Source organism: Siphateles boraxobius, unplaced genomic scaffold, assembly GCF_051911475.1.
Source record: "Siphateles boraxobius isolate OS27281-9 unplaced genomic scaffold, OSU_SipBor_1 20, whole genome shotgun sequence".
NCBI lineage: Eukaryota > Metazoa > Chordata > Actinopteri > Cypriniformes > Leuciscidae > Siphateles > Siphateles boraxobius.
This window is the reverse complement of record NW_027508811.1, coordinates 15,683,402-15,706,375: the sequence shown is the minus strand read 5'-3', so window position 1 is coordinate 15,706,375 and position 22,974 is coordinate 15,683,402. Positions and strand designations below refer to the sequence as shown.

At 37.4% G+C, this 22,974-nt stretch overlaps 4 protein-coding genes across 5 annotated transcripts; 2 read left to right on the top strand and 2 right to left on the bottom strand.

The window, feature by feature from the left end:
- Window positions 1–1,526: 1,526 nt before the first annotated feature.
- Window positions 1,527–8,177, bottom strand: rhoua (ras homolog family member Ua). Its single transcript, XM_077237092.1, has 3 exons — window positions 6,886–8,177; window positions 6,476–6,534; window positions 1,527–5,072 (listed from the first exon to the last, which is right to left on the bottom strand). Exons 1-3 carry the CDS (start codon window positions 7,133–7,135, stop codon window positions 4,620–4,622), a joined length of 762 nt encoding a protein of 253 aa, XP_077093207.1. The 5' UTR covers window positions 7,136–8,177; the 3' UTR covers window positions 1,527–4,619.
- On the top strand, window positions 8,032–10,373 carry pdcd2 (programmed cell death 2). Its single transcript, XM_077237089.1, has 6 exons — window positions 8,032–8,596; window positions 8,777–9,016; window positions 9,127–9,270; window positions 9,356–9,456; window positions 9,536–9,649; window positions 10,147–10,373. Exons 1-6 carry the CDS (start codon window positions 8,281–8,283, stop codon window positions 10,309–10,311), a joined length of 1,080 nt encoding a protein of 359 aa, XP_077093204.1. The 5' UTR covers window positions 8,032–8,280; the 3' UTR covers window positions 10,312–10,373.
- Window positions 10,374–11,064: 691 nt separating this feature from the next.
- tbp (TATA box binding protein) lies at window positions 11,065–14,926 on the bottom strand. The gene is made up of 8 exons (XM_077237090.1): window positions 14,810–14,926; window positions 14,136–14,276; window positions 13,312–13,655; window positions 13,031–13,118; window positions 12,553–12,644; window positions 12,285–12,452; window positions 11,942–12,036; window positions 11,065–11,830 (listed from the first exon to the last, which is right to left on the bottom strand). Exons 2-8 carry the CDS (start codon window positions 14,187–14,189, stop codon window positions 11,751–11,753), a joined length of 921 nt encoding a protein of 306 aa, XP_077093205.1. The 5' UTR covers window positions 14,190–14,276; window positions 14,810–14,926; the 3' UTR covers window positions 11,065–11,750.
- Window positions 14,927–15,616: 690 nt separating this feature from the next.
- On the top strand, window positions 15,617–22,874 carry LOC143745159 (N(4)-(Beta-N-acetylglucosaminyl)-L-asparaginase). Of its 2 annotated transcripts, XM_077237087.1 has the most exons (10): window positions 15,617–15,816; window positions 18,013–18,151; window positions 18,348–18,504; window positions 18,604–18,652; window positions 19,013–19,051; window positions 19,387–19,475; window positions 19,613–19,628; window positions 20,838–20,905; window positions 22,390–22,494; window positions 22,622–22,874. In XM_077237087.1, the coding sequence occupies exons 1-10, from the start codon at window positions 15,708–15,710 to the stop codon at window positions 22,718–22,720; spliced, it is 870 nt and encodes a 289-aa protein (XP_077093202.1). In that variant the 5' UTR covers window positions 15,617–15,707; the 3' UTR covers window positions 22,721–22,874. The 2 variants fall into 2 exon arrangements, with proteins under 2 accessions (XP_077093202.1, XP_077093203.1); XM_077237088.1 differs by lacking the exon at window positions 19,613–19,628 and having other exon boundaries at window positions 19,387–19,489; window positions 20,836–20,905.
- Window positions 22,875–22,974: the final 100 nt, after the last annotated feature.

Sequence of the window (22,974 nt, the reverse complement as noted above, 5' to 3'; positions counted from 1 at the left end):
TTTGATACAGTCACAATTATGAGATATAGTCATATATATAGATATATTGCAAGATATAGTAGTTGCAATTGTGAGATATAGTCATATTTCGATACATAGTCGCAATTGTGAGATATAGTCATATTTTGATTTAGTCACGTTACGAGATTTAAAGTCACACTGTGAGATAAAAAGTTACAGAAGTAAATTTTTTGAGATATAGTCGCAATTGGGAGAAATAGTAAGATTTTGAGAAATAAAGTCACATTATGAGATTTAAAGTCACACTGCGAGATAAAAAGTTACAATGTGAGATATAAAGACATATTTTGAGATATAGTCCTAATTGTGAGAGTCATATTTTGCCATAAAGTCACATTGTGAGATATAAAGTACATATTTAGGATGTACTTTGGATAATAATTTAACAGGGGATAGTATGGCTGTAAAGTATGTAATCGAATAAAATTCTTAGCAAGACAGGCTGCGTATTTAGATAAACAAACCTTAAAAATGTTAGCTGGGGCATTAGTGCAAGCACATTTTGATTATGCGGCAACTTTCTGGTATAGTGGCTCTACGAAACGAGTTAAAAGTAAATTACAGACTGCTCAGAACAAGTTGTGTAGAATTATTCTGAGGCTTCATCCACGAATGCATTTGAACAATAATCACTTTAGGGAAATAGGGTTTTTAAAAGTGGACAAAAGGGTAATTTTTCTTAATGAAAAATTGATGATCAAAATTTGACGATGGTGTACAAAATACTACAGAGAAATGTTCCAGAATACTTGTATAACTAATATGTTCATAGTTTTTCTACAAGGGCTAGGATAAATAATATATACTTGTGTCGGTTTAAGAGTCTAATTGGGAAGAATTCTTTTTTGTATTCTAGCGCTGTTGTTTGGAATGAATTGCCTGATTGCTTAAAAATAATTCAAGATGAAGGTCCTTTTAGAAGAGAAGTTAAGAAATTGCTTTTTAACTATGTTTCTAGAAGTAATATGTGATATGTTGATGTGTGTTGTTTTGATTTCATTCCAATTATGAACTGCTCGTCCATTTTTTAATACAGAGGACCACAATGGAAATAAGCCTATGGCTTTTTTGTGTATCTTATCCTCAACAGTTTTTTTATGAATTGGTCTTTTGGGCTTGATTGTACTTGTTTTAATTTTTATTGTCAAATAAATCAAATCAAATCAAATTTTGAGATATACTCACTCACATTATAAGATAAGTCACACTCCAAAATGTAACATTTAAGCTATAACCATACAATAGTATAATTTAAGCATTTATGAAAAGAAAATATTGGAAAATAGCTGAACTTTCTCAATTGTGATAAGACAACATAGAACCCCAGACAGTGAACTGTACACAACCTGCAATCAACAGACACCATTAAGTCTCATCATTCCTGCAGGCAAGACAGTTTACCAATTATTAACTATAAAAAGCAAAGAGATTATGAAATTAAGATATTATATAGCTTTTCATAACATATCCCAAGAAAATGAAAGAAGATGCACACAGACAATAAGTAGACAAAAAGTATATTTATTCTGAGAAAGATAACAATCTACAGGGAGGTCTCTGTTATTGCATGTCGGCTTTGTCTGAACGACCACCAGATCTTGAACAGTTCCGTCTGGTGGGACGCTACAGCTATGAGCTCACTCACACAGTAAATATACAACACTGCAATGCAACTCGCGTCCAAATCAAAGCAGTGAACAGTGAGCAGTGATAGTTAGCCAACTTGTCAAAAACCTCTCAGTAATTGATCCTGCCCTGTTAAAGCACTGAAGCGCTCTATGCTTTGGTCAGTCTGACTCTGAACTTAAGGCCTGTGTTTGAAACACATGCAATTCTAAGATTCACAATATAAGGAATGCAACCAAAATACTTCTTGATATATGATTATGATTACAATATCTTTTAAATATCTCTTGTTTTTTGAGCATGCTTAAAGAGATTGTTCATCCAGAAGTGAAGTCTCTCACCATCTTCTCACCCTGATGTCATTCAAAATGTGCATGACTTTCTTTTATCTGTGCAACACAAAAATATATTTTATAGAACTGTTTAACTGTTTTTGATCACAGAATGAAAGTCATTAGAGTCTAAAACAACACGGGACCCCATGACTTTCACTGCATGGACAAAAGAAACAAAAAACAGAAGAAAATCATGCAAGTTTGAACAACATGAGGGCGAGTAAATGACAACAGAACTTTCATTTTTGCAACTATCCCTTTAAAATCAATATGATTGTTTGGTTTGGGGTTCATCTCTCACTATGCCACCTTTAACACTTGCGGATTACAGCACTTTAATCACTTGCTGAGAGCCATTTACTTATTTTTCAACTCCTCGCCACATTCTGGCACAAACTAACAGTATAAGTGGCAAGCATAAAACTCATCTTGATTTCATTCTTGGTTCATTCTGTGTTCATGAAAGATTAGTGATTCTTCCTCTCCTAACCCAGCTTATGCAGTGAAACATTAACTTTTCCTTACTGTGTCATTCAACTTAATACTCTCATTCATGTCGCATAGCAGCAGGCGACTTTTCCAGTTCGTTCGACGTGGAAGCCTGATAAAAAGTGCAGTTTGACCTGGAACAACATTCCACATATTTTATATAGAATTATGAGACTGCAGTGCTTATCAAAGCATGACGTGGCTGACATCATGGTTTAGGGGCGACAAATACACAACTAGTAGCTTAAACCTTAAAGGCAATGTAAGATGCTTTGGATAAAAGTGACTGCCAAATGCATTCATGCAATTATGGAAGAATTGTCTTTTAAAGATTTTCTGTGAAAAGGTTTATGTTAAAGGTGAAGCGTGCCATGTCTGCGCCACTAATGTCCCCAATTTGTGAAATAATTGAATCAAACTGAATTAATAATGACATAGTTTTGAAATAATTTTTGAAAGAACAGATTTGAAATCATAACACTAAAACCATTCCCAATTTTCTATTGGTTGTGCATACAGATAGTCCAGCCCTCAAACTTAAACCATTTTTTGTGTTGTTATGATGTCCAACTTAAACAAAAAGACTTCACATTTCACCTTTAAAAAGTGCCATAAATTGCAAAGGCATGAAAACCCTTATTAGGAATTTCAGGCACAAATATTTCATTGGATTAAACGGAAACTTAAAATCAATGTCAACCATTATTTCTGGTTAAAAACTTTGGCCCCACTAATATAAGTTTTTTCTTCATCCAAATGACCATACACCACCATTCAAAAGTTTGGACCTTTTTTTAATTAATACATTTATTAAGCAAATATGCATAAAATTGATCAAACGTGACAGTAAAGACATTTATAATGTTACAAAGGATTTCTATTTCAAATAAAACAAATCTATTTTTCAAAGAATACTGGGGAAAAAATTATTTTCACAGTTTCCATATTAAGCAGCAAAACTGTTTTCTACGTTGATAATAAATAAAAAAATTTGGGGCACAAAATTAGCATTTTAGAATGATTTCTGAAGGAGCTTAAAAATTTAGCTTAGCCATCACAATACAATATTATATTTTAAAATATATTCAAATAGAAAACAGTTATTTAAATTGTAATAATATTTCACAATATTATTTTTTACTGTGTTTTTGATCAAATAATTGCAGCCTCTGTGAGTATAAGAAAATCCCTTCACAAACATAAAAAAATTGTACTGAACCCAAACTTTTGAATGTTAGTGTATATGCTAATAAATACTCAAGAATGTCTGAGCCACTCAAAATCCTCCTGATAGCACTGAAAAGCTTTACTCAAAACACTGTGTTTTTGATGAAGCTCCAGGTTCAATGACCAGATATATAATCCAACAGGCCAACTAAGTCTACTTATAAACTCAAAGACCCTGACCTCACAGCGTGTTTGAGTCAGGACTTAACTCCAAATGTAAACAAGACAGCCTGGAGAGATGTGCCAGCGTCCTGCTGTCTCTGAAATGGACAATCATTCACCCTCGCTGGACAACAAGGTAAATGTCAGTGATGTCAAGTTGATGGTGTGTCCAAACATCTGCTTGTACTCTACATCACACTCAATGCTTTGACAGGTACACGACGAAGCACTTGAGCATCTCCGATTGAACCCGCTCTGGATCCCAGATAACAAAGGCAAGTAATCCTGTTCATGTACGTGGAAGAAGTGTTAAAACAACAATAAAATGCTGTATTTTTGCTGAGACCGACCAATAGGGTGCTTTACACAGTGCCTGAATGAAAAAGGAAAATCTAGCAGTCTAAACTAGATCTAAATCTGATAGAAAAAAAGCCCTTAAGTCCACTTGAAACCTCTTCAACAAGAGATAAGGTAAAGAAAGACAGATGACTCTTGCCCTTAATTGTTCACATGGACATTTGAGGACTTTCCAAATGGAGAGCAGATCCTAAAATTTAGCTGACAACTACTAGTCTCTAGAATCTTTACATTTTATTATAAAATCTTGGCGTTCTTTTCTAAACTGTCCGATTCACTTCAAGGCCACCTGCGTTCCAGTTAACCCACTAACACAGTCCCCTGAAGCAGATGAATCTGTGTCCATTTCATGCATAAAAGTCTAACCGAATCAATATCGACATTACAATCATATTTTCGTGTCTACGCCAAACAGCAGTATTTCTTCCACCATGACTCAGAGAGCATCCTCATTTTATCAGGCGTCCGCTTCTTCAGCCTTTTCTGCTGCTGGTTGTCAGAGTACTGGATGCTGGCCACTATAGCCATGTCAAACACCTCCTTCAGGTTCTTCTGGGTGAGCGCCGAACACTCCATGTACGAGACGGCCTGCACTTCCTCAGCACACACACAGGCCTCCTGGGGGTCGACCGGCTTCTCCTTGTACTGGGCCAGCTGGATGAGCACTTTGACGTCTTGCCGGAGATCAGCCTGAGTGCCGACCAACAGTATTGGTGCCCTCGGGCAGTGCCGGCGGATCTCAGGCACCCACTTCTCCCTCACATTTTGGAAAGAGGAGGGACTTACCACACTGAAGCAGAGCACGAAGACGTCAGCATTGGTGTAGCACAACGGCCGGAGCTTGTCAAACTCATCCTGCCCAGAGCAAAGAAAGATTCAGTTGTGATAAACGTCCAAGACAAACTAACACTTGTTTTTGTTTTGGATTGTTAAAAGTAATTAAATGTGAAATGTGACTGGCCCCAAGGTTTTTGTTCTGCTCGCTCGATTTTACATCATATATTTTCTTACATAAAGGACTTAGATTTGTTTTTGTTTTTTTTTCTGTTAATGAAACAGTTTATGTGTATGTAAAGTAATGTTACTTTAATCTCGTAAACTGGCAACATCCAGATCATGCTTATGATTCATATCTCTGAAATATCAGAACCCGCTGTGATGTCAGCGACATGAAAGATATAATCTAGAACACAAATGTGAGATCTGTTGTTTATTACAGCTGCATTCCATCTCTTTTACTCTTCCTTATGAGTCTCCAGCTTAGTTTCTATTGTTACACACCAAGGCAGCTTTCTTCTTATAATAGTCAACTGGACACATTCTAACATAATGAGAAATAATCCTATACTACAGTAAATTTTATATAATTCATATGCAAATATGTTTGTATCTAGTTAATGAAATTAAAAATTCTGTCTGATGTTATGACCGAAACCAAATAAATGGCTATTACATTTCTATACTATTTTTTATAAATAAAGTAAAAAATTAAATAACCAACTGTTTTATATATTACAAATTAATTTATCACAACATTATATTATATAGTATGAAGAACAAATATTCCATTTGAGATTTTCTTAAGATTTAATTTACCACTGTTTTTAGCATGCACTATATATATATAATACTCTCAAGTCTTTTTGTGTGTCTCTCTCCTTCTCTTTCTTCCTCCATTTCCACTGGCCTAAACAGGACAGATACAAATCTCTCTTGGCTTGCCTCCCTTCACTGTCTCCCCTTAGCTTGCTAAACTCATCGAAAACACACTGATCTCACATTTCCAGTGACTAGCCCCAGCTGTACCCCGGCTGAAAGTCTCCCTTTCCCTTGGATCAAGCCCAATTCATCACAATTAGACTGCTTCCCATTTGTGATCCTAGAGCTGGTTTCCCCCTCCCACAAAGGGAGAGACACTGACTGACCTATAATAGTGTGTTCCCATAGGATAAAGCATATACTTATGATGCCTGGACTGCAAACTTCAGCTGAACTTTACCAGAAAAACTTATCATGGATAAGCAAAACAACACTGAATCACTTTCTTTCTTATCTAACAGATAGGCAACCATATGACTAATTAGGACATGACTCACAAGTCTGTTTACAATTAAGAGAGGAGGGCTTCGACCAGCATGTGTTTGTGCAAACAATATGCCATCCTTATACAGGGACATGATGAAGTTGCTCTGCCTTGAATGTGTTTGTTAGGTGGTTTGTTCGGGTCTGGTGGTGCTGAGTGGGCTCAATGGACTGACCTGACCGGCTGTGTCACAAAGCTGAAGTTTCACAGGCTTGCCGTCCACAGCTACAACCGCTGCAGATGAGAACAGATTCAATTTGACATTTTATCCCTCTTTAGTCAGAGCACATTAAGACACGTGGACTCTGATATATGAGATTGAAATGGGTTGGTGAACTTGCTGGTCTTACAAAAACTCACCCCTAATGACAATATAGCTCTTTCAAACAAATGACCAGCCGGACATGTAAAATAATGGCCATCTTGGACCAACTAGAAAACAGCTACCCAAAGCAGCACTAGCTTAAACTGGATTTTCTAGCCGGTGATTAGAGTAGTTCAAGTTTTTAATTTAGGATATTACATTTCATTTAATTTTTACATTTAGTTTTACGTTTTGAATTTAAATGCTGGCGCGATATTTACCTGCAAAGTTGTCAAACGCTGTTGGAACATACTCGGTGGGATATCCATTGGTGGTATAGCTCACAATGAGACTAGTTTTACCCACTGCACCATCACCAACCAAAACGCACTTCACCCTGCGCTCCGCTGCAGACCCGAAGCGGCTCTTCACCGCGGATGACAAATCTTTGCCCCTGAATCTCCTCGGGGGTACCGGCGGCACAACCGTACCTGGGACCGTCTTATACTCTCCACCTCCTTGCGGAGGCATCGTTGAAAACACTGACCGTCCAAGAGTTTCAACGCCAGGTTCAGCAATTCATCTCGCTTGTGAATGAGAGACCGGAGCGCCAGTCTCCGATTTCATCGCGGTGTCCATTTATTTTAGAGGGGGGAAAAGTCCGCTAAAAGCTGCATTTCAAATCAAGAAGTGTTTGCTTTATCTGGAAGTAAAACAAAGAAACTCTGAAGCAAAAATAAATACGAAGCCCACACATGCACTGACGTTATGCCCTCATGAGACGAGCCATCCTCCGCCCTCACTAAAACTGATCTGAGCACTTTACTCCTTTACACCCAAAGACTGTGGCTGTGTCTCAATGCCTAGTCAGCCGCCTTACTAGACAGTGTTTTGAGGCGCGCGCAGCATTTTTGGTCCTACCCAAGTAGGACGATGAGTAGGATTTGGCATAGAGCCCATGACATCATCCACTGTGAGCTGCAGAATTATCCGTGCGTGAAGTTCAGACCTGTTGTCATTTCTGATAAACTCAACTGAACAGGCGCGAATACATGCGCCAGCATTTTATATTTGTTATCAGGGATAATGTCCTTGAAAATAAAAATGGGAGAAGTGCATATAAATTTGTGCTTGACTAATATGAACAACATTTACACATAGTGTTAGAGCATGTGCAATATATCGACACCATCATAAATCTTTTAAATTCTTCAAATAGTAATGATGAAAGTAAATTATATTTTTGCCACTTTCCGATGCTACTTATATGGAATATATGGCTTTTTATGTGGAATTTGTGTCAAATTTTTTTTAAAGTAACGGCAATTTATGCAAGCGTTTACATACAAATAGAATTGAATTGTGAGGCCATCTATTGGACAAACTCTAAAACGGTTTAAATCAGAGCCCATTCTCTGGTTAAATTCACCCAAGAACAAGGTAAAGACGTTTAACGCTAGTTAATAGATAATATTAGTTCAGGATATTAATTATTAATAATACTAACTGATATACAAGTCCCATTTGGTAGGTTCCATCCACATGTGCGTATTGCTCAGGCTGCTTCGTGTGTGGAACGTTAGTCGCAGATCTTGTATGACCCGAGCCCCGGTCTCAGCTGAACAGACACACGCACAAGAGTCGGAAACCTTTTGCTTTATATGAGAGTTTAACAGATGGCTGCAAAAACAGTAAAAGAGTCTAAAGCAACCCGTGAGGTCGTGTTGGGGTTCTTAGAGGAGGCAGAATCATGGCAACTTCTTAGCGACCAGTTTCCAAGTAAAGTCGGAGGGAAACCTGCGTGGTTACGCCAGATGGATTTGCCAACTGTGTCTGAGTTACAGTGTGAAAAGTGCAAACTCCCAACAGTGTTTCTTCTGCAGGTGTATGCGCCTGTTAAGGAATATGATCGATGCTTTCACAGAACACTATTTGTGTTCTGCTGTAAGACACCAGCCTGCTATACAAGAAATGACAACAAGTGTTTTAAAGGTAATTCATGAACTGTCGAAATATCATTTTGAGTAGAACTTTCTGATGTAGGTTTATGTTATATTTTAATTTTAATTGAAGAGGTATTCATTTGGGCATCATCCCTCATATTATCTAAAAGTGGTTTATACATAAGTATATACATTAAGTTACAGTATTCTGCTCTATCCCCATTTCCAGTGTTCAGATGTCAACTGCCAAGGAAAAATGACTTTTACCCTTTTGATCCACCTTCTGATGAGAAGCCAGACCACGCAGTGGATGAACATCAGGTTCTGGAATCTGGGCTCAAATTGTGCAGACTGTGTGGCTGTCTGGGACAGAAAGCCTGCTCTCGATGTCACTCTGTCACATACTGCAGTAAAGAGCATCAGACCATAGATTGGAAAAATCGACACAAGAAAGAATGTTCAAATGAAGGTGAGTGAATCCTTTTAAATGAGGGTGAGTGAATGCTTTAATTATACTTTATTTCTAATGATTGCAGCTTTAATATACATGTTGTGTTGTCTTCATATTTGGATCTACAGCTTCTCAAACTTCAGAGGAGCTTAATTCATTTCTCTTTCCTGAGTGGGAGTTGGTTACCGAACCGGAAGAGCTTCCAGCAACAGATGAGGAAAACCATGAATCCCACAGTTTGGATCAAGAGAGCATGGCGTGCTTTAATAACGGCATGTCTTTCAGAACAGATTCAGAAGCTTGCTATTTCTAGGTCTTGACTAGGATTTGTCATTCAGTTTTTATTTACTCTCTCAGATTTGGAGGACAGTGAGCTAGAGAGTATGGCGCTTCATGAAACACAGGACGCTAAAGTGTTTCAGAAGTTCAAGAAGCGAATTGCTAGTGACCCACAACAGGTCAGTTATAAGATCAAATGCTACCCATGGCTAATGTCTGTTATATGGTTCTATGTGATTGTATATGTTGTTTTTTAAGGTTTTGCGGTATTGTAAAGAAGGATCTCCTCTGTGGGTGTCAGCTGAACATGTGCCACGTGATGAGGAAGTTCCAGAATGTCCATGTGGTGCTAAACGTCTCTTTGAATTTCAGGTAATGTAAAATACATGTTAAATATAAAAAGTACATTGCCATGTATACACTAATATTTGAAAGTTTAGGGTCAGTAAGATTTTATTCAGCAAGGATGCATTAAATTGATCAAAAATTAAGGTTAAGTTGTTTATAATGTTACCAAAGATTTGTTTTTCAAAATTTCTATTCGTCAAAGAATCCTGAAAAACATTAAGCATCAAAATGGTTTTGAACATTGATAGTAATAAGAAATATTTCTTATGCACCATAATCAGCATATTGAAATTATTTCTGAAAGATGTGAAAATGGAGTAATGGCTTCTGAAAATTCAGCTTGAATGATGATGAAATGATGAAATAAATCCATTCTTAGTGAGCACAGGAAACTTCTTGAAATCTTACTGAACCCAAACTTTTGTTTTAAAATACACAACTATGCCTTGGTGTATCTCTTACATGTCATACCATTAGATTAACGCATTTCACTGTTTAAATTGTCGCTGTGCTTATTTCAGATCATGCCTCAGTTACTTAATCACCTCAAAGTGGATAGGACAGATGCCAGCATAGACTGGGGGACAGTGGCCATCTACACATGTGCTGACAGCTGTGACAAAGGCACCAAATATTCTGCCGAGTTCATCTGGAAACAAGACTTTTCAGGAGATCAAACAGTGTAGAATTAGTTCATTCAGATGAACTATTATTTAGAATTTTATAATAAAGAAATGTGAACAATAAAGGATTGGTTCTTTTGAGGCACCCACATACACCATTTCTGTCTCTAACTGATATTAAAAAACATATATATATAAAATTTACAGAAATTAATACTTCTATTCATCTATTCTAGGATGCATTAAATTGATTAAAAGTTCCAGAAAAGAGGTTTACATTGTTAAAATAGTTCTATTTCAAATAAATGCTGCTCTTTTCAACTTTCCATTAATTAAATAATAATGCCTTACAGTTTCCACAAAAATATTAAGCAGCTCAACTATTTTCAAGATAAGAAATGTTAGCATAAAATCAGCATATTAGAATGTTTTCTGAAGGATTATGTAACACTGACTCTTCCTTTACAATCACAGGATTAAGTTAAATTTAAAAATATTATATTGTAATATTTAACAACTTTGTTTTTAGTGTATTTGAGTTTGGTATTCTTAAATTTTCTTGCATAGAAAAAAAATACAATTTGTAAAAACATCTAAACACCATTTTTCCTGCCTTGTTATTCGTAATACAATTGTCATTTATTATTTGGCAAAGGCAAATAAATGAAATCCAGGATTTCATAGCCTGGAATGAAATCCAAATTAATCACACTACCTATTGTTCTGATTGTAAAAACTCATAACACTACCAAAATAGGATGTCTTATTCTAGAAAAATAGAAAGAAAAAAAAAGTGTAGATACTGTATTGATAAGCTGAAGTTAGCAAACATTTATTTGCATTCAATGAAACAAACTTAGTTACATAAACAAATTAAATTAAAATGATGACAGTGCTTTACATGGGGTTATTGGTAGACCTACACCACATCATACAATGAAATGTGAATTTAGTTGTCAGATATGCCAACTGTAACATCTTATTTAAAACTGTAACTTAAAGGTCAAATCCACATGATTTCAACAACTGTAGGATTCGCAAACTTGTTTGCAAAGCTTTGTTAAAAAATAACCAAAATGCGCTCCTTCAAAAAAATACTCTCACACAACATAGGCATAACTTTCCAGACTCATTCCCTTCACTGATGGGCAGTCAACACAGACCATCAGTAATGCAATACACATAAAACCTGCTAATAAAGGGAATGTGTAAAAGTATATAAAATGATGAACATACATCATAAAACCATAAAAGAATTTGTTAAAAAGATCAGACATAGATAAAACAGTATTTTGAAAACCAAATGGCAGAGAAACATTTTGAACAGGTAAAATAAAAGCATGTTATCCTTAAAATCGGTTCAATTTCTGAGTGAAGAAAAAGGTGTCCTTCATATTTACAAGCTTACAAAAGTACATGAAACGGCATAGGTCATCTCAGACATAGCGGTGGGCTCAGCCAGTAATTCAACAGCGAAAACAGAATGGTGCTCTGCCCAGATATTATGTAGTCTTCCTGAATCCTTTCAAAATTGGGTATATATTCTCAAATGCTTCATAGATTTCTCCTCTAACCTTTGCACCTGGAAAAAAAAAAGAGAGGAAATTCTCATTATGCAACCACAATATCACTCATAATTCATACTAGTATTGAAAGTTACTGTTTGTCATTTTGAATACAACAATGACCTCACCTGTGAGTACAACTTTGCCTGAAACGAATATTAAAAGGACAATTCTTGGTTTGATCATTCTGTAGATTAATCCTGGAAATAACTCCGGTTCATAGCTGGGGAAAAGTATCAGCAGGATATTAGGTCTTATTTCAAATGGTATTAGTTTTTCCATCTCACAGACAGAATGATTCTGATTTCAAAAGCTCAGTGGATTATATATTGTATTAGTATAATATTAAAATAAACCCATAAGCATAACTTAAGTGGTACAAACAGTAATAGTGTAGAAAATTCTTATTAATGTATAAGTTAGTTTGAGATGTACTATAAAAACGATTAATTCAGAAATAAATAGACAAACCTGCTAAACTGCTGATGTGTAAGCACCAGGCCCTCTAATCGAATGGGAAACTTGACATCGCAGCTGCCCACCATGTTTTGAATTTTGAAGTCTAAGAATTTGGCAGGAAAACCCAACTTCTGCACCACTCTGGCATATTTTCTGGCTGCCAATCGGGACTGTTCCTCACTGCAGAAGCGAGTGCACACAAGAAACGCAAACACAGACACTGCTGTTTGTTCTACATGTGTGTGATAGGAAGAAAACCACAGCAAGATTGGATTCGTACCTTTTGGCTCCTGTGCACACCATCTTCCCTGAGCTGAAGATGAGGGCTGTTGTTCTGGGTTCTCGTATTCTCATGATGACGGCAGCGAAACGCTGAAATAGTTATTATTGATTATATGAGTTCAACTACTGTAAAGTGGATGTTTTCGCTATGCTGCTTATGGTTTAAAAAATATCATACACTTGCACAACTAATTTTGATTTTTATGAACTGTTAGACTAACAATAGGCAAAGTCCCTTTTAAGGAAAGTCAGTTCACTTTGCGGTCATATTTGCAACAACTCGAGGCAGCTATTTCAGGCATCCAAGGCCAACTCTTATCTACTTGAAACATATTTCAAATCAGAAAAATCCAAATCTGACAAAACCAGTCCCATCATTTTTTAATGGTCAAATGGTATTAAAAAGGTTGTACAAAAACGAATGGTCTAAGCTTTAAAAAAAAGAAAGAAAAAGAAAGAAAGAAAAAAAGTCTTACCTTTGGATTATATTCAGCATTTCTGGCTCGAAGTGCTATCGTCTTTAAGTCAAGTTTGCACCCCAAGTTTACAGTGGACACAATGTTCCTTAAAAAGAAAATTTTATATAATTTAACATAACATGGAAATTGTAAACAGTTCTAATAAATTCAAAATGACAGTCATGTTAAGATCTTCTAGATGACCATCATCACAGATATATTTAATAACTTTTTTGTCTGAAAGGCAATCAACAATGTTTCTGACAGGATTGTGCAGTGATGACAGCTAAATTACTCACTGTAACTGGGGAACAATGCCAGAGCTCTCTGAGGCCGGTGTGGCAGGAGTGATGGGGGTCATAGGGGTGAGAGGTGTGTTATAAAGTGGCGTGTTGCCTGGCAGTGCCGTGGTCGTGGAGACCTGTGAGTGGTACAGCTGGGGTGTCTGGCCTGAACCTGCCACCATCCCACCCTGCTGTTGCGAGGCAGCCTGTTGTTGCTGCTGCTGCTGCTGCTGCTGCTGCTGTCGCTGCTGCTCCTCCAGGAGGGACAAGCTGTTGGTGTTCTGCACTGGCTGTGGTGTAAGACCCGTTCCATACGGCATCATAGGACTGAAAATGGGCAAGCCAGGCGTCATGGCTCCCTTTGAATAGAGACGAGGTGAATTAACTTCATGCATTGAATAAGTTTTTATTCAAATACCTGTTTATAAGGCATGGAATACACTATATGATGCCCAGATTTTTACCCAGATTTACAGTCTGGAGGAGTCAACACTACTTGCCGAAGTAGTGAGTTTAAGTTGACAATCACAAAAAAAAAAATATATATATATATTAATAACAGGTTATGAAGGGCACAGAATCCTATTTTTTTTTTAGCCTTAGACTATGACTCCATGCAGTCAACGAACATTTTGCCGATTTTATAACACATTTTCACTTGTTGTGCGTCTGTGAGGTTGTTGTGTTCGGAGTGTGTGATCCTCATTTGTTTGCCCAGTTTTCCTCTATAACCATTTACAACGTTGTAAATTGTAAGATGTCAGTTTTCAAATCGGTTGAGATTTTTAAAGCTGTGTATTCCAGCCTTAACTTTGTTTACTCAACACTACATTACTCACCTGTGGAGAAGCCAGCCCTTGAGTAAAAGGAGGAATACTGTTGTTCTGCTCCATATTGACAGGTTATGAAGCAAAACAACCTAGCAGTGATTTTAAAACTAGCTTAGGTCTTCAAGTCTCAATGGCTTCAGAAGACCTGTGCTGAAATCAAGAACAAACAAAAACACTTATCACACAACAGCACAATACTTCTGAGACACTTGCGTGAATTGTAGACAGATAAATAAATGCAACATAATTGCATGGTTTGGTTGTAGAATAAACACTGTGGGGTGTCATTACTCCAAGTTAATTAAGAAATTAAATTTAAAAGTAAACTACAAAACATATCAAACGTGTCAAATATGCACACAGCAAGAGTAGGGTATAAGGTTGTGAGTGTTTTTTTTTTGCAGTGTGGCTCTATGTTATACATCACATTTGCAACACCCCTTAATATAACACAATTCACATGCAATGGAAAGCGACAACTGAGTTGACAGTTAACCAGGTAATGTTAGTAGTGATCAAAACATTAACGTTACTAATGTCTACGGAGCAGACTGAAGCCCAACGTGGCTAGCTTGTGGCGCTAATCTGTTCGTTACAAATACAAACAGTTTATGCTAGATATATAACAGACATCTTCCCCGAAATAGTGTCATAGATTGTGCATTAAAAAGGGCAAAACAAACCGATAATTCGCAGGATCCACCAGGCTGGTTGAGAGTTTGAGTGGAATAGGTCCAGAAACACAGTGAGCTCGCACAACATGCGCAGCAACTTCCGCCGACATTTATTTTTTATCTTCCGGTGCATTATGGGATTTTTTAAATGCACACAATCATATACTAAAATATAAAAATTTTAACACTTTATAAAATATAATTGGAAATGATGCACTTGTGCAAAAATAAAATAATTATAAGTGTAGTAAAAGGTGTTTCATCTATAAAATGTTTTGGAATGATATAGACGTTTTGCTCATACCAAAAAGCCCCGAAAAATCCCATTAGGGGAAAGTTTCGAAAGTTTAGTGAGGTAATTTGCATAAATACCCAAACAGATCTAAACAGTGGGTAGCCAGGTGAAAATGTCTTGTTGAATCTTGTTGACATATAACAGTAAAATACTTAAGGATGACTGGAACCCATTTAGGCTACCCATGAACATTAATACATAGGGGCAGAAAGAAGTACTTTAGAAACCAGCCTTTATTAATTATTATTGCAGAGATGGGGTTTGGGCATTGAGTGCATTGTGTAGGCTACGTAATTAGATGTTTTGATCCAGACACATTTTATTTTACCTACCTTTTGTCTTCTGCATTCTCTTTATCCTTGTTTGCTTCTGTTGCAATTTGTCCAAACTTTTTTCATAAAATGACTGGTTATATTAATGATAATACATGTTTATTTTTCTTTCTCCCATGGCCATTAAAAAAACCTATCACTTTCGATTAACACCCTGACTTTTATTTTGAAACGGTGTTTTAACAACCCTTGGGCTTACATTTTTACTTTCACTAAAGAGGGAAATGAATGTTTCCCGTAGATAAATACATGTATAAATATTCTACTGAACTTAAGTCAAATGGCAGCTGTGGGGACATGGTCTTTCTCTCGTCCTGCAGTGGAGAGAATGAGATGTATGCTGCTAGCTGGACAAAATTCTACAGATGTTGTAGAAACAGTAATGGCAGGTAAATAAACAGCTGTTGTGCTCTTCATCAATCAAATACTTTAACTTTTATTATTTAAAGGGGATAGGGGGAGAACGGGGTAATGTGAGACACCCCCTGTATCTAGGCAACGGAACACATTTGTGGTCATGTGATCATCATGTTTTCAAGCCCCTCACATGACATTTCCCCTTGGCCATGATGGAGAGTGACTGTGTTAAGCATTGTTTTGTCGCAAAAATATTTGTTTTGCTTGTAAAATTAAATTTTCTTGCTGTCAACTTAATGAACTGTTGTGTTAAAGCATACTGATCCAGGTAGAAAAACCTATATCATACATGTTGATGAACTACCAACATATAAAACCATGTGATGATGCTAGCTGAAGATTAGCCTGAATTGCTAAGAGAGATCGTTTTTCCCCCCCGAAAATGTGGCAGTGGGGTAAGTGAGACATGAGGCACAAGTTAAGTTTAGTCTTAAACATATTTTAATGTAATATTACATATGTCTTATTTTTAATGTCATAAACTAAGCAATCATGCCAAGGCAATACACCAGGAAGACAACCTGGGGCAAAACACCCCTCGAGAAGATGCAGATAATTCACTCGCTGATGCTAATCCATCCACTGCGCATGGTCCACATGGATGTGCCTCGCCAGCTGACTCAGATGTGCCACATGTTTCCAGCCGACCTGGATATGTGTCTCCTCGTGAAATCCTACCACTCTCAAATGTCCCCGCAGAACACAAACCAAACGAAAGCGTGTGAAGACAGACATCCTAACTGATACTTCTGAGAAGCAGGCAATTGAGAAGGCTTATAAAGAAAGACAAAAGAAACTGGCAGGGAAAAAGCAAAATAGCAAAGAAAAGGGAAAACTGAAAAAGAAAGGAATCAAAAAGAAAATCATAGTAAGCAGCTCTGAGGAGAGAGATGTCCCTGTCCCAGTTGATAATGTGTCTGATGAAGAGAGTTCTGAGGATGAGTTGAGATGGATGGTTGAGAAAGTTGAGGATGACGAAATGCTTGCACAATTTCTCAGAAGAATCCAGGGAAACATGAAAGAGTGGGAGAGACCCACTTTGCTATACAGGAAAATGGTGTGGCACATGTTCCTAAAAGTGATGTGGTGAAGAAGCTGCCTCAACCTAAAAGGCCTGGAGGAACCACACGGAGAGAGCAACTCCTCATCTTTCCCTGTAACCTTCAGGGTTGGAATGTAACGTAGGCCTAGTTGTAGAATCTGACAGTAGGCTGATGTTCTAATCCAGGTGGATCTAGTCCTGTGTTCTGAGTCCCAGGCTGTTCTAGCTGGTTTTGATTGTCCTTTGCTCTGACCCCCAGACACTTGCTGTCTCTAAGGGTCCTGTGTTCTGACCCCCAGACTGTGTTCTAATCTTATGTTGTATTTGATTTTGTTTAGAGTTACTTTCAAGTGTTTAGAAAAAAACTGTAATTGACCAATCCCCATGATTGTGTTACTAGTCTGACATTAGTTCTGGAATGTGTGGTTGTCAAGCTAGCTGTCAGGATTCTTACTGTTACAAAATGTGTTGTTATGGTAGTTTCAGAGTGGAAAAGGTAAGTGGATCAGTTTACCCCCAGCTGGTTCACTTTACCCCCTTGATTTCAGTTTCAGCCCTTCGTCCTGAATACATTCTCTTAATTTCCATTGCTAGGAAACATCCTGAATTAATGGGAAATGTGTAAATTTTACTGATATATCATTTTAGCTCGCTTAGATGGGAGCGAATGTAAAAAAATGTCTCACTTTACCCCACTCTCACCTAAATATGGGTACTGTTAATAATGTGGGATCTGGTTGGACTTTCAACAATTGTTTTTGTAACTATGTTTACTAGAGATTCAGTAATTATCATTAGATAATTAATTCCCATTTAATCCCAAGCATTTGCTGTAAATGTTAGCAGACTTTGTTTATTTAAGGGATGTATTGGAATTGTAGTGGAAGAATTTATTTACTAATCAGACATTGAGCACCCTCATATAACTTCTGCGAAGATTCGACCGTGAGATTGGTTGTAGAATCAGGCTCCTCCTATCGATGCATCAAATCTTCGACTATTCGGGGTCACCCCTACTAAATATGCCATACATATGAAGTAAATAGTTTTCTATATATAATTGCATCATCCTTTTATAACCAGGCATAGGCCTATATGCTTTTCTGATGAAGGTTTATTCTCTCAGAGGTTGAAGATGATGCAGACACGGGACGGCACATTGTTGGCAGAGGAGGATATCCAAATTTCAAGGGAGTGGTTGAATGTGATGCTGCAATTATGGAAGGTGTGCCAGGGAGATTTGGGGCAGTGGCTGCACTGCGAGGGTAAAATAAAAGTCTTTTGAGTATTTTCTCCATTAGAATCTCTTACATATAAGAAAATTGCCCTTTGGTACAATGCTTTCATCTGCAATACACTGCTTTGAGAGAGAAAACAAACAAACAGGAAATATAGAAAATATATTTTTTTCTATAATGCCTGGCCCAGAACCATTTTGTATACTTTTGTTTTCGTTGCTAGTATTGCACAGCCATGTCGTGTAGCTCGCAAAGTAATGGAGAAGAGTCCTCACAGCTTGCTTGTTGGAGATGGCGCAGAAGAATTTGCTCAGGATCTAGGTTTTACATCTGAGGCCAATGACAATATGCTCTCTCCCCATACAGCTACTGCTTACCGGGTATTCACACACACGGTTACTTATTATTTCAATCCCTAGAGAGAATACATATATTTAATGACATTTTTCTGTTTTCTTTTTTTATATGTACTCCAAAAGGAATTCCTTGAAAAGAATCAACCTGTTAGTGGTGGGCATGATACAATAGGTAAGAGATTAATATAACCTGACATATTACTAGATGAGTGATTCATATATGGGGCTAACCCATTTTTTTAAGTCTGATGACTCAACCAGGTTGTGGTGGGGGTTGGTTAACTCATTTAGCAGGGAAACGTCTACTATAACTTTAATTATTTCTGAACTGGGTATGGCCTACTATAATCAAATGAAACTAACATTTAGTATATAATCAATGTTGTTTCAATTTTATAATTATGCATATTACAGTAAATGTAATTGCAATAGTATAATTGAGAACTTATAATGAACTTTTGTGACGGCTTTATGGTAGTCAAGCAGTTCATTTCACGCAGATTCCAGCTTAAATTGGTTTACTTTCTCATAGGTCTTATTGCTCTTGATCTAAGTGGAAACATAACAGTAGGTAAGGTTGAAAATGTTTACACTTCCTGTTATCTTTATTTCTATAAAAATATTGTTTTGATGTAGTAGTTACATTTGGGTTCATATTTCATAATTCTGCATGATACCCTGTAATGTAAGTCTCTTTGGATAAAAGCGTCTGCCAAATGCATAAATGTAAATGTCATGTAAAATGATACAGTATCAATATGAGTGTAATTAATAATAATGATAATTCATTACATTTATATAGCGCTTTTCTCGGCCCTCAAATTATACAAATGTGATATTTTTGTACAAATTCGGTTATTTGACAACTATCATTTGTATGTTCCTAAATTTACAAATATTGCGCAGGAGTTTCTACATCAGGAGCTCCCTTCAAATTACCAGGGAGGGTGGGGGATTCTCCTCTTCCAGGCTGTGGTCTATATGCTGACCATAGAGTAAGATGTTCAACCTGCAGGGCTTTTTATCATTAAACTCATAGCCTGTTTCTTTACTATCAAATTATATAATTTTTAAAAGTATGACAGGATTCAGTGTTCTATTTTAGTATGACAGCTCTTCTCTGTATTTTCAGGTGGGGGCTGCAGCAGGTAGGTTTTTATTTTATTTTATTTTTTTTACTGCTTTTTACTTTTTTAATTGCAGCCTGAGCTTGTTCCTTAAATGTATTGTTTCTTCATTTTTAGACTGGATTAGATTTAACACTTTATTAGATTAAATTAGATTGTACTATTGACCAACAGTATGGATATTTTGGGGACTTTACATCTGAAATACATATGGACAAAAGTATTTGTCTTAATTATTGAATTCAGGTGTTTCAATCAGACCAATTGCCACAGATGCACAAAATCAAGCACCTAGCCATGAAGACTGCATTTACAAACATTTGTCGTTCTGACATTTTCAGTGAATTCAAGTGTGTTACTGTGATAGGAGGCCACCTCTGCAATTAGTCAGTACGTGAAATTTCTTCCCTGCTAGATATTCCACGGTCAACTGTAAGTGATATTATTGGAAAGTAGAAGTGTTTAGGAACAGCAGCTACAAAGCGGAAGACCATGTAAGGTCACATAGCTCTCTGCTGATTCCCTAACTGGCATTAATATCAGCTCAAAAACTGCGACGGGAGCTTCATGGAATGGGTTTCCATGCCCGAGCAGCTGCATGCAAGCCTCACATCTCCAGGTACAATGCCAAGTGTCGGATGGAGTGATGTAAAACACACTGCCACTGGACTCTGAAGCAGTGGAGACGTGTATTCTGGAGTGACAGATCACGGTTCACTGTTTTGCAGTCTGATGAGTGAGTCTGGGTTTGGCAGATGCAAGGAGAACGTTACCTGTCTGACTGCATTGTGGCAAGTTTGGATAATGGTATGGGGCTGGTTTTCAGGAGTTGGGCTTGGCTCCTTACTTCCAGTGAAGGGAAAGCTTAATGCTTCAGCATTTTGGACAATGCTTTGATTACAACTTTGTATTCCAGCATGACTGTGCCTCTGTGCACAAGATCCATAAAGACATAGTTGGATGAGTTGACCTCAACCCCATCGAACAACTTTGGGATGAATTGGAATGGAAATTGTGAGCCAGGCCTTTGCATCCGATATCAGTGCCTGACCTCACATCCTTTCCAGAAGAGTGGAAGCTGATATAGCTGCAATGGGGTGACCAACTCCATATTAATGTCATGTATTTGGAATGTTATGTCATTACAGTCCCTGTTGGTGTTATAGTCAGGTGTCCCAGTACATTTGTCCTCATAGTGTATTTCAAAATATATATTCTCTTTGTCTACAGCTACAGGAGATGGAGACAAAATCATGTGCTACTGCCCAAGCTTTCATGTTGTGCAGCTGATGAAACAAGTATGTATTTCTGTTTTGATATAAATTAAAGGGGCGCTATGCAGTTTTGGCAATTTCTTCAGTAGTATGTTCCTGCACAACCGGAGGCTTCAGTTCCAGTACCCTAGTTTTTTTGGGACTGCGCCACCTACCGAACTGGGTGATATAACGGCGGCTGCCATTTCAGGACTCAGGTGGTTTAGTTTGTACATATACAGATCCACCTATTATCTTAAGTCTTGTTAGATTAAAAAAAGTGTTTTTGGTGATCCAGTTCGGTACGTGCCGCTGTCACAAAAAAACTAGGGTCCTGGAACTGCGGTCCTGAAACTGCAGCCTCCAGTTGTGCAGAAATACCCTTCTCAATTTCTTCGCTGTTTTCTCGCTTTTTGCTCGCAGGTTTCTCTAAACAGCTCCCCCTACAGCTTCAGAATAGGTATTTGACAACACTGTCGTAAAAACTCGTTGGTGACTTTCCCCCCTCCCATCTTCTCCCTCTGGTCATGCGCATTTGTTTTCAAAGAAGTCGGCTCAGCCATGACGATAATATGAAAAACTCCATCCCTACCTTGTTCTTATAGCCAGCTGGATCCTGGATGGGGGCGTGTATGTGTGCAGTGCCGTAAAGCAATTTGTTACATTTCAAGACCTGATATCATGCGATACTTCCTGATGCTGAGGCCGGCGACCCGCTGGTGTGGTGAAGTGTTGGGTCCCAGTGAAGTGTTGGGTCCCAGCTTAAGACCCAAGCAATCCGATTGGTTCAAAGCTTGTTTTATGGGTAATCGCTTTAGTGCCTGGTTACAAATCAGTAAAAATCACTTTATTAAATGTTTGAACTGTTATAACGAGTCATTAATGTCTTTTAACTCATATGTTTCAAATACTAATATATAACCGAAGCTATAAATTGGGAATTTAAACATTTCTCATTCTTACTGTTTTTTAGTTAGCTTACATAGTAGCATAGCATGCAGCTATCTGACAAGCGTGCTAGCTGAGCTGTACCTGAGCTTATACTGCCTTAACGTATTCGCAGCAATTCGTAATGCAATTATAATTGTCATTATTTGTATCGTAATAATCAGCGCAATATGTTGTACAATTTTTTTTTAATTAAAATAACCATGTAGTTATCGAGAGAACAGATTTAGATCAGGCATACTAATAGGGTCCTAAGCTGGGACCCATCACTTCAGTGGGACCCAACACTTCACCACACCGTCTCAAAGTTCCAAGGGTGGTTTTTCCGCTCACAGGCGCTAGGGGGAAGCGAGACGGCCACCATTCAACCCGAAAAAAGTCATATAACCATTCTAATGACTCCGAAGCTGTTCAGTTAAGGTAAATTAAGCTAAAAAAAAAACTGCATAGTTCCCCTTTAAATTATTACCTTGGATGAAAACGGTCAATGAAAATCTCATGAAACCATTAGCAACCTGTTTCTACATCAGTAAATTAGATCTGGCTCACATTTCTCTCATCTGTTGTTGTCTACTACTAAGGGCTCATCTCCTAATGAAGCCTGTCATGCTGTACTTGCCGACATACAGAGGAGAATAGGTGACGATAAATGCTTTGAAATTGGGCTTATTTCTTTGAATATGAAGGTAAACACCTTTTATATGGTCCACTGTATTTCCTTTACTCAATATAAATATTATTAATAAATATTGTATGCTGTTTCTATATTTTATCATGCACAGGGTAATTCCTTTACTTATGGTCTTCTTACAGGGAGAGGTCGGAGCTGCATCTTCAGTGGAATTTCCATACACATTCTGGAACCAAGGGCTGGATTCAGTGGAGGAGCTTTTAACCAACCAAAATCCCTAAACGTTTAATTTCTACTCATTAAGCATGTGGGTGATCATAAAACTTCATTACTTTTAACATTTGTTCAACTTTTCTAAGCGTTCTATAAAAAAACACTTTGTTCATTATTCTTCATAATCAATAAAGAGTTAGTGGTTTGGTTCCCTGTCTTTTTTTTGACGTGTATTGATCAGTGACTCACACTCATGTTAGCCAATGCCACGTTTCACAAATGACGTAATTTTCTACCCCTCATGATAGGGGGCAGGATTTCG

Bases quoted from the DNA above. Each gene is read 5' to 3' on its own strand.
- rhoua (XM_077237092.1), bottom strand. From the start codon at position 7,135: ATGCCTCCGCAAGGAGGTGGAGAGTATAAGACGGTCCCAGGTACGGTT. The intron at 6,535-6,885 runs GTAAATATCGCG...TCTCATCTGCAG, and splicing joins AGCGTTTGACAACTTTGCAG to CGGTTGTAGCTGTGGACGGC. The intron at 5,073-6,475 runs GTCAGTCCATTG...TGCTCTGGGCAG, and splicing joins TTTGTGACACAGCCGGTCAG to GATGAGTTTGACAAGCTCCG.
- pdcd2 (XM_077237089.1), top strand. From the start codon at position 8,281: ATGGCTGCAAAAACAGTAAAAGAGTCTAAAGCAACCCGTGAGGTCGTG. The intron at 8,597-8,776 runs GTAATTCATGAA...CCCCATTTCCAG, and splicing joins TGACAACAAGTGTTTTAAAG to TGTTCAGATGTCAACTGCCA. The intron at 9,017-9,126 runs GTGAGTGAATCC...TTGGATCTACAG, and splicing joins GAAAGAATGTTCAAATGAAG to CTTCTCAAACTTCAGAGGAG.
- tbp (XM_077237090.1), bottom strand. From the start codon at position 14,189: ATGGAGCAGAACAACAGTATTCCTCCTTTTACTCAAGGGCTGGCTTCT. The intron at 12,645-13,030 runs GTAAGACTTTTT...TAACTATTTCAG, and splicing joins ATGCTGAATATAATCCAAAG to CGTTTCGCTGCCGTCATCAT. The intron at 12,453-12,552 runs GTACGAATCCAA...TCGCTTCTGCAG, and splicing joins GTGTGCACAGGAGCCAAAAG to TGAGGAACAGTCCCGATTGG.
- LOC143745159 (XM_077237087.1), top strand. From the start codon at position 15,708: ATGGCAGCTGTGGGGACATGGTCTTTCTCTCGTCCTGCAGTGGAGAGA. The intron at 18,505-18,603 runs GTATTCACACAC...GTACTCCAAAAG, and splicing joins ATACAGCTACTGCTTACCGG to GAATTCCTTGAAAAGAATCA. The intron at 20,906-22,389 runs GTATGTATTTCT...TCTACTACTAAG, and splicing joins TTGTGCAGCTGATGAAACAA to GGCTCATCTCCTAATGAAGC.